We start from the raw sequence: 10,388 nt of genomic DNA on the forward strand, positions 1-10,388 counted from the left end.
TTTTACACTCATGATTCTTCTGATCCAAATGTAGAGTTGTCCAAATAACATCCTAACACATTAAGGGATGTATAAACATATGAGGTTATCATTTATTTATGAGTCCACACCCCAGAGGAAAATTGTGCTGCCCACAATTGTCTTTTCTTTCTCTGATGACAATAAATCATCTTCTTATTTGAAGATCACTTGTGAATTAATTAGGAACAAGAGAATATTGGTTCCATGACAGATGATCCTGACCAGCTCATCTGCTGTGCTATTTGGCCTCGACGTTTTCTTTACACTTGACATTAAACACTGAGACCATTTAGGCTCACGTGTAAGCCTATCAAGTTTTCTTTTTCAGTACATTTTCTTTTGAAATAGAGATCAATGGAGGGAGAAAGAGACATGAGCATTTAAAGATATTAAATAAGGACCAGGCTGAGACAAGAGGAAGACTGCCATGCAGAGGACACATGAGAAACTAAACTGCAGTGAGGTCATTATCATTGTCAGTCTTCTCACTACAATCTTTTCACCTGGACAGTCTGGAGACAAAGGTTGCCACATGCCTCATGAGTTATTATAAAAGCAAATGCAACAACTGAGTAGTTTAACATTTCAATGAATCCGCAACTGAGAACTAATTCAGATTTGTATGTATAATTGAACTATCTCCTGAGGTATAAGACTTTATTCCCAAACACGAAAATAAGCAATGCTCAGTCTACCACCTTAGTGTCTTTGTTACACCTTGTTGACACAATGAGGATCCCTGAGAAAAACATGAGTTGATGAGAGTGTTTCTTTTATGAAGCTCTCTGGTGTAGCCTAGTGGCAGTTCATTAAAAGGATGCAGTTGCTGTGGCGTTCCTCTTGCGGTGTCTGCTTTTGTTAGGGCCTGAGCAATGAATGGTGCAAGGATCCTATTGTTCCCTTGAGTTTTTCAATCAAATCAAAAACCTCAGAGAGTCCCATGTGAAGGATGCCTCTCCCAGGACGGACAAAAGTGCAAGAGATGTCACATGTAACAGCGAACATCAACACAATAACAATATACAACATTAATGAGAAAAAGACCGTGTTGAAGATAAATGGATTAATGTTTTGAGTATTGACACACAGGTTGAAAAAAAGATATGTTCGTAGCCAGAAGGTGATTTGTATTTCAAGTTTACAGTATTTACTGATGTGTGCCTCTGACCACGTCTCAGCTGTGAATTCCTCCTGATTTGCTGTGGTTCCTGACAACACAAATCTTGCAGTAATAAGTGGTTCAAACTTTTAAATGGAAACTGTGGATCCTGTGATTTAGTCAGCAATGAATGAGGGATCAATAGTTGTAATATGTTGCTGCTAGTAGAGCACATCAACAAAATAACAAAACAGACAGTGTCTTCTTAGATGGCTATAACTATAAGCTCTATCAAAAAGGAAGGTTTTAAGCCGAACCGAGATGATGCCACAGGATAGGAGCTTGATAGCTGAAGGCCCGTACTCTCGAGAGACTGGAGCACCAACGATACAACTGGACTCAGTCAGGCTGAGCTGAAGAGAAATGCACTTGCGCACACGCACATGCTCAAACGCATGCACAAGCACAAACACACACAAATACGGCTGATGAAGTTGAGAACTTCTTGTTGCAGGTGTCAGCTCAATAACATAAGAGTCTTACAGGTTACTTATCCATTCTGCAGACACAATCTGTGAAATATAAAATACTTTTTGCCGCAATGATAAGTGCCTAGGAGTGTCCTACGTATTGTACTTCCCTCAAACCAAGGGTGGGACATTTCTAGGCCTTTTGCCTCAATGATAAGTGCCTTGAAGTGTCCGGCTCATTCTGATTGGTCGGGACATTTCTATGCATTGTTGCCAAAATGTTAAGTGCCTAAAAGTGTTCCACGTTTTGTACATCCCTAACCACAAGTGTGGGACAATTCAAGGCATTTTGCTATAATGATAAGTTCCTATAAGTTTCCCAAGTGTGACGACTCAATACAAGGCAGGAAATCAGGCGCAGAAGGAAGCGCAGATCACAAAAATGCAGTTCAAAATAAAACTTTACTTCATCCAAAGGTCGTAAGCAGTCTGTGCAAGCAAGCAAGTCCATTCAGGGAAAACACAAAATCCGATATCCAGACAGAGTCCAAAACCAGGCAGGCAAATACACGGAACTTTAGGCATGTGCACACCAACAGGACGATGAAAATCTGGCAGAGGGTGAGGGCAAACACAGGGTATAAAAAGGGAAAGCTTAATGACAAACAAGGTACAGGTGTGTGGGGTAACCAACAGGAAGTAGAACTAGACACTAGACACCAGAACCCAGACAACAAAATAAAACAGGAAGAGAATACATACAAAAAATTACAGAACAGATTGTTACACCAAGTTTTGCAGACCCCTAACCACAAGAGTGGGACATTTCTAGGCATTTTGCCTCAATGATAGGTGCCTAGAAGTGTCCGGCTCATTCTGATTGGTCGGGACATTTCTAGGCATTTTGCTACTACTATAAGTGCCTACAAGTGTCCGTAGTATTGCACTAACGTAACCACTAGTGTGGGACATTTCTAGGATTTGCTTAAATATAAAGTACCTATAAGGGTCCCATGTATTGTAGTTCCCTAACCAAAAGTGTGGGACATTTCTAGGCATTTTGCCTCAATGATTAGTGCCTAGAAGTGTCCGGCTCATTCTGATTGGTCGGGACATTTCTAGGCATTTTACTACTATGATAAGTGCCTGGAAGCGTCCCAAGTATTGCACTTCCGTAACCACTAGTACGGGACATTTCTAGGCATTTTTGCTATAATGTAAAGAGTCTGCAAGTGTCCCATGTATTGTATTTCCCTAACCAAAAGTGTGGGACATGTCTAGGCATTTTGCCTCAATGATAAGTGTCTAGAAGTGTCCGGCTCATTCTGATTGGTCGGGACATTTCTAGGCATTTTACTACTATGATAAGTGCCTGGAAGCGTCCCAAGTATTGCACTTCCGTAACCACTAGTACGGGACATTTCTAGGCATTTTTGCTATAATGTAAAGAGTCTGCAAGTGTCCCATGTATTGTATTTCCCTAACCAAAAGTGTGGGACATGTCTAGGCATTTTGCCTCAATGATAAGTGTCTAGAAGTGTCCGGCTCATTCTGATTGGTCTGGACATTTCTAGGCATTTTTGCTATAATGTAAAGAGTCTGCAAGTGTCTCACGTATTGTACATCCCTAACCACAAGTGTGGGACAATTCAAGGCATTTTGCAATAATGATAAGTTCCTACAAGTGTCCCAAGTATTGCAGATCCCTAACCACAAGAGTGCGACATTTCTAGGCATTTTGCTTCAATGATTTGTGCCTAAAAGTGTCCGGCTCATTCTGATTAGTCGAGACATTTCTAGTAATTTTGCCACTATTATAGGTGCCTAGAAGTGTCCCAGGTATTGTACTTCCGTAACCACTATTGTGGGACATTTATTTTGAATAATTAATTTGTTTCGAAAAAAAAATTATTCCTTGAAAAATCCAAAAATGTATATATGCTCCTTCTACCTATTCCTAAAAAATAAATCTATGTAATTATATTTCAATATCTTGACACAAGACATCCCCTGCTTTGCTGGAAAGTCCAGTCACACTGAATGTGCACTGTTTTTAAGGTTTCACATAAAACCTTTCCAAATAAAATACTGGACAATTGTCTTATACACAAGTGTCACACAACTTCCTAGCATGTGTGTTGAACTGAGATTTAGAGGTCCAGTGTTTAGGATGTAGGAAAATCTATAATTTTTAAAAATTGAATATAATATTTATAATATATATAATATTATTATCACCTGAAGGTAAGAATCGTTGTGTTTTCGTTATCTTAGAATGGGCTACACAAGGAGAAGATCCTCCCTACCTGGAGTCCACCCTGTTACAGCACCATGTTTCTACAGTAGCCCAAATCGGAAAAAACAAGACCACCATAGCTTCTACACACTGGGAAGGGAGGTTAAGGGGAGGAGTATTCAGTTTGTTGTAATGTGCAGCATCACCACTAGATGTCAATATATCCTACACACTGAGCCTGTAAAGTACTAATGAACGTGAAAACAGCTAACTGTGTATATACCGTAAATAATGAAGTACAGTGACATTTACAAAAGCACATTTTAGGGAGGGGACATTAAGGTAAAAACTGACAACAATTGTACAAATACATTATAACAAGTACCCTCAGTTAGTCAGCTATGCAAAAAAGTGTTGTAGAAGAAACCATTTTAAACGGGATTCCACTATATGCTCAAACATCTTACAGTGTGATGTGCCACAATTCGACCGAACTACAATCTGTAGCCTCAAAAATTATCATAGACGTGAGTCATCACCTCTGTGAGAGAGTTTAAATGAAACTTGCTGCATGACTGATGTAGTCTGCATTAGTTTTGCATTAGCTCATACAAAACATAATTTTTAAACAGTTGTACGTAAGCAAAGACATCAGCAATGTTCAGCACTTTGCCATCAGTGGTTGCCATTAAATATGCGTAGAGTGCAAAGACACACATTGTTGTGTGCAGAGGTATTTACAGATACACAGAGGTGATCATTCTCCTGCAGTTTCAGAGGTGGCCACTAGAGGAAGACATGTTCCAACAATGGAGTTTATAAAGGGCTGAAGGGAACATCAGCAAATTCATTAAATACCCATGAATCAAAGCTTGATCAGCTGGCCATCTATTGTGAAGGATAACTCATTTCAATATTGTAAGAGGATGCTTTGAGTAATTGAAGAAACTATACTTGTTCAGCACATTTCTACATAACACACAGTCTTTTGAAGGACTTGTAGTGTTGTCATCATGAGATTTGCTCTTTTTTAAAGCCTGTTGTTTCCTATGCATTTAAAACTGCTATATTCTTGTCATTTGCACATGATGTATCTGAAAACCCTCCCTGGCAGCATGCAGTGAATTATATTGTATTGTTTCAAAGTTGTACATTTGATTTTAGCCAATTCAGATATACACCGTCACCAGGATGTTAAATAAAGACCGACAGGTTTTGTGTGGTGTCTCGCTCTGAATTGTGTTAACATGTTGAGTATATTGTCACGTCCGCTCTGCAGGCCCATGGGACTTTTTACTGCATCATTATTAAAGGAAGGGTTAGAAAAAAACATGATATTCAAAGTTTCCTAAAAAGTCTGAGTACTGTACAAACAAACAGCTCTGACCCATTCAAAGGTTCTTCTGAAGCGGTTTCCAGCAGCAGAGTTGACTTTAGGAGGCCGGAGCTTTTCGCAAAGCGGGACTGAGACATGCTAAAAATATGCCGTGGGAGATATTTCACAAAATCTGGCCAGATAACCGCAAAGGAAAAAATCCCAGAGGTGCTCTGAAGTGGATTTTAAAAAACGGAATGATATATTGCTTTTTGGGCTGCCTCAGTGGTTCACTCTGACACATGATGGGCTTCCATCTGCTGAGGTTTGATCAGTCTCTGATGAAGTAGCTTCATATCCAAACGTTTTGGGCAAAAAACATCATAATTATGTCATTACTAGATTTAAATAAATGAATAGGCTACAAACTTTGAACTGAACTGAACTGAAATTAAATGAAATATAAATGAAATGAACAAAAATACAATTGAACTGAACTGGACTGAACTAAAATAAAAATAAAATTTAATTGAACTGAACTGAACTGAACTGAATTGATTTGAATTGAACTGAACTGAATTAATAAAACGGAATTAAATTAACTGAATTCAGAGAACGCCACAACAGAAAAAAACATGATATTGAATTTCTGATAACTTTCTTGGTAAAACATATATATTGTGCAAAGTTACTTGTGTGTGTGTATAGAGCCTATATATATTAAGCATGAATTGCTGATGATATATTTATGATATATTATTCAAATGAAATCTCTCACTCAATAATAAAACTTCATGAATGACTTATTAGTTAAAGTATCAGCTTATTTTCAATTTTACCTTCTAACATGAGCTTCCTGTGTTGCAATGTATCATTATTATTATTATCATCATCCTCATCATCATCATCAGTCTAATGGCCTATATTGAAGGGCATATGAGAATATGATGAATGTCCTGATTTCCTTGCCTTTGCATGCATGCAGCAGGGACGGCAGCAGTTTGCATGTGACCGGAGCTGTGCAGTGAGACAGAAGCAGACGGACCCTGAGAAGAGGTGGAGCCACCACCGCACTCATAAAACCCAAAAGCGTTTTCCTCAACTCACTGTCAAGGTGACGCGCTCCGCAGCTGACAGATGAGCTCCGACCTCCGCGGCTCTTCTCTCATACACACAGAGACACACGCGCACACAGAGAGAGAGAGACACACAGGTACACACACGCGCACGCACAAAGCCACTGGGCATGAGCGCAGCAGGGCTAACGGGAGCTTTTGGTCACAGGCTTGTTCTCCGCTCCAGATTTCCTCTCCCGAAATAAGTGTCGTCTGAAGTGACGCGTAAAAAGCCGCAGAGGACGCACGGAGGCGCGGGGACTACAGCTACCTGCAGGTCGCTTGTTCTGTTTTATTTGTTGACCTGCTCCAGCACCTGAGGATAACTTGGCTCTTCATCCGGACTATAAAAAACAGGGAATATGACAGCTTGCCTGGGCCACTGAGGGAGCGCTACTCGGCGTGCAGCACTTGCGTGTCTTGTTGAGGCCACGCGCAGCCACAATATGCATCATCATTTGGACATGGGGGCGCACTACTATCCTCCGGACCTTCACGCCGACCACAGGACTCATCGCTACAGGAGTTTTATGATAGAGGAGATCCTGACCGATCACCCCGAGCACAAAGTGTCGGCTCCGGCCGGGGAGTTCCTCAAGTTCGGGGTCCATGCTCTGCTGTCCGCCCGGCCTTTCCACAACCAGCTGGGTAAGAGGCGGCCCTGACGGTCACTGTGACCGGATTCGTGTGAAAGTGACTGGAATCTAAATGTAGAACAGATCCTTCTTACTGATGATATTCATTTAAAATCAGAACATAAATCACCAGGTTGTGAATTTAATGTTTGTCACATGCGGGCTTGTTTTTGAGACACACTGATTTGAGGTAACGAAGCAAAAACAAGGACACAGCGGACATTTATCGAACAAGAATATATCTCAGGTAAAAGCAGTTGCATTAAATAATAATTTTAAAAAAAATACCCAGAAGCTAAAAACATCTTAAATTAGCGACTTTTAATACGGCCGAGTTTGTTATGTGCGTGCGTAAAGTCTGGACTCTGTTGGTCTCCCGAATAAACCTTCATATTTCCTCTGATTTAAAATAATTAAAATTGGAGATTTTATCGTATTTACTATTATTATTTCAGTTTATAATTTGTTTTACCTTAAGTGTGTTTATATACATTCAATCTACAGCCATGACCTTGTTCACGGAAGAAAACCACCGCCAAGTGTGTGTGTGTGTGTGGGGGGGGGGGGGGGGGGGGGGGGGGGGGGGGGGTCATTATCAACTCCTAATTACAGGAGTTTACATGGAGATGAGTTTGGACATGAGCTCCAGTGTGAAACAGGCCTGATTATTGAAGGTTAAACCAGGCTCTGATTTGTTAAATGATGATCATTAATGATCAGGACATGAGTCCAGCCCAGCTGCACACTAACCCATTTGGATGAAAGTCCCATGGATCAGATGTTTAATTTTTTACTTGATATTAAACGCAAATAACATAAATACTAATAATAGTGACATCGGGACTACAAGGGGGTATCTTCTGAAGTTTTGGACCCCAGTATTGTTGTTGTGTGATGTCAGTGTATTCTCACATTTATGATAAATGCATCACATTCTAACAGCTGACCTGATCAGTCTGTGTTTGATGCCATGAGGGGTTGGTGCAGTAAAATAGCTTCACTTGGGAGCCCAGAGATTAAGGTGAATTCCACTTACAGCAACACAATGACTGGTGCCTATAACACAACCCTCTCTCCATGTGTGTCCGTGTTGCCTCTCCCGACCTGCAGTGCTGAAAGCCGAGCAGACGAGCCTGCTCAAGTTCCCCATGTCCCCGCTGTCCTGCTCGCTGGGCTCGGCGCTCGGGCCCCCGCTGCTGTCCGTGTCTCCGGGCCTGCAGCTCGGCGCGGCGTCCCACCACCTGCCGCTGGACCTGCACCTCCGCGGGAAGCTGGAGCACGGAGTCGACGGAGGCAGCAAAGCCAAGAAGGGCCGCCGGAGCCGCACCGTGTTCACCGAGCTGCAGCTCATGGGCCTGGAGAAGCGCTTCGAGAAGCAGAAGTATCTGTCCACCCCAGATAGGTGCGTGTACACTGTGTTTCTATAATACATGTGAGGATCAGGGCTGTAGAAAATAATTTTTATCATTATTGTTGTTATTCTTATTATTTAAGTTTTATTATAATTTATTCAGACAATTGGACGTGTGTAGATGTCATACATTCAAAATAAAATAAATAAAAATAAAGCACAACATTTATGGAATTAATCACCACACTTTATAAGAGATTATACAGACTTCTGTTTCATTGTTTCCAAAAACAAGATGAGTATCACTCATTGTTAAAATTAAACAATAAATCCCTCATCAGAGCATGAAAGGACATTGTTAGTCACAAAGATGTGGCTCTGTACACTTGATAATAAAACAATGGCCAAAAGAAGCATTATTAAATTCCTTATTTAATGTAATGTTTTAATATGTTAATGTTATATATGTTATGAAGTAGATTAGGAAATTTATTATGTTTTAAGTTGTGTTTTTTTTTGCTGTGAAATCTCAACTTTCGCCATGTTGCTAAACTCACAGTCACAGACACACACAGGTAAAAATAAACCACCCAGCAGGACATGAGCTCATAGTTTTCAGTGGCAGCTCTCGCCCTGATGCCTGTAGCTGTTAATACCTAGCAGTGTCCCTCTATGATTAAATACTGTGCTGAATAAAATGTGACATAATTATTAGAAACAACTGACAGAATTCAATTATTTGCCCAACCAGAATAAAAGCCCATGAGGTATTTTTGTTAAAACATACAAGCGATTGGATGGCGTGTGAATGCTTTGGATTGTGTTCTTTACAGAATAGACCTCGCCGAGTCTCTGGGTCTCAGTCAGCTGCAGGTGAAAACATGGTACCAGAACAGACGCATGAAGTGGAAAAAAATTGTAAGTCTTTCTTCATTGTCCATGTTATTATGATGATGGTGATGATGATGATGGTGCTAATGATGACGATGATGATGATGAGTGTAGTTGTCAACAACAAACAATAGGAATTATTTGCGTGGTTTATTATGTCAGCAGATGTTGGTGAAAGATGTAGTTCAGTTACATGACCCTGGTGCATGAGAGACAAAGCAGATCCGCTTTTGTGTTACCTGTGTTACTCACTTCACTATAAGAGATTTTGCTGGGTTATGTGATGTATGCTTAGATCAAATCAACAAAAGTTCAGTATTAATACCTTTAACCTTGATTCCACTCCCCATTTATATTAGACACTGTCTTTTGTTGCTGTGCTACATCTATTGCACTTCTGTCCATCCTGGTAGAGGATCCCTCACATGTGACTCTTTGACATTGCTTTGGTATTTCCCCGTTAAAACTGTTGTTTGGTTGTTTGTTCAGTCTGTTGTTGAACCTTAACCTAAGTGTACTGCTCATGTAGGTGCTGCAGGGAGGAGGCCTGGAGTCGCCGACCAAACCGAAGGGCCGTCCGAAGAAGAACTCCATCCCCAGCAGCGAGCAGCTCTCCGAGCAAGAGCGATCTGCGGCTGACGCTGAGCATCAGTCTGAAGGTTCCAGTTCCCACTTAGACAGCACTCAGGAGGAATGACGGGGCCTCCGAGCCTGCAGACACTCTTGACTATGCAAACCCCTGCGACCTAAACTATGCACATTCTGGATGGGACCAGACTCTATGATGGCATGGAGACAATTTTTGTGGATGCCCAAAAGACTTTGAATGGCCAAGCCGAATTTGTGCAAGGCAACACTGACCAGCAGCCATGTGTTTTTGTTATAGCCGACCATGCATTCCCTCATGATGAACTTGCTGCTGTAGAGGAGGGAGCTCAAACCGCTGCAGTAGGTCAACCCTTTTTATTCTAAGGATCCACACTCACTCATCTGTTTTGCATTCCTTTTATGTAACTGCTATGTTTAATTATTAAATATATTTTCACTAATGCTCTTCTCTGTTTATTAAAAAGGACATATATAGGTTTAATACGCTTTTAGTGTGGTGTGTATAGTGCACAGAGGGATGGTGATGATAGCTTACAGGCTCATCAGTTACACACTGACATGTTGACGTGCTTCAGGGCCTAATATGGTTACATACCTTCTTAATAAGAAAATGTCTTGTTGATTCCTGACATCATTTACTGGGTAT

General features: G+C 40.9%; 1 protein-coding gene across 1 annotated transcript; it reads left to right on the plus strand.

Annotated features, from left to right (window-relative positions):
- The first annotated feature begins 6,702 nt into the window (after positions 1–6,702).
- Positions 6,703–9,830, plus strand: barx1 (BARX homeobox 1). Its single transcript, XM_053429687.1, has 4 exons — positions 6,703–6,904; positions 8,002–8,293; positions 9,076–9,160; positions 9,663–9,830. The coding sequence occupies exons 1-4, from the start codon at positions 6,703–6,705 to the stop codon at positions 9,828–9,830; spliced, it is 747 nt and encodes a 248-aa protein (XP_053285662.1).
- The last annotated feature ends 558 nt before the right edge of the window (positions 9,831–10,388 follow it).

Source organism: Pleuronectes platessa, chromosome 2 (genome assembly GCF_947347685.1).
Source record: "Pleuronectes platessa chromosome 2, fPlePla1.1, whole genome shotgun sequence".
Classification (NCBI taxonomy): domain Eukaryota; kingdom Metazoa; phylum Chordata; class Actinopteri; order Pleuronectiformes; family Pleuronectidae; genus Pleuronectes; species Pleuronectes platessa.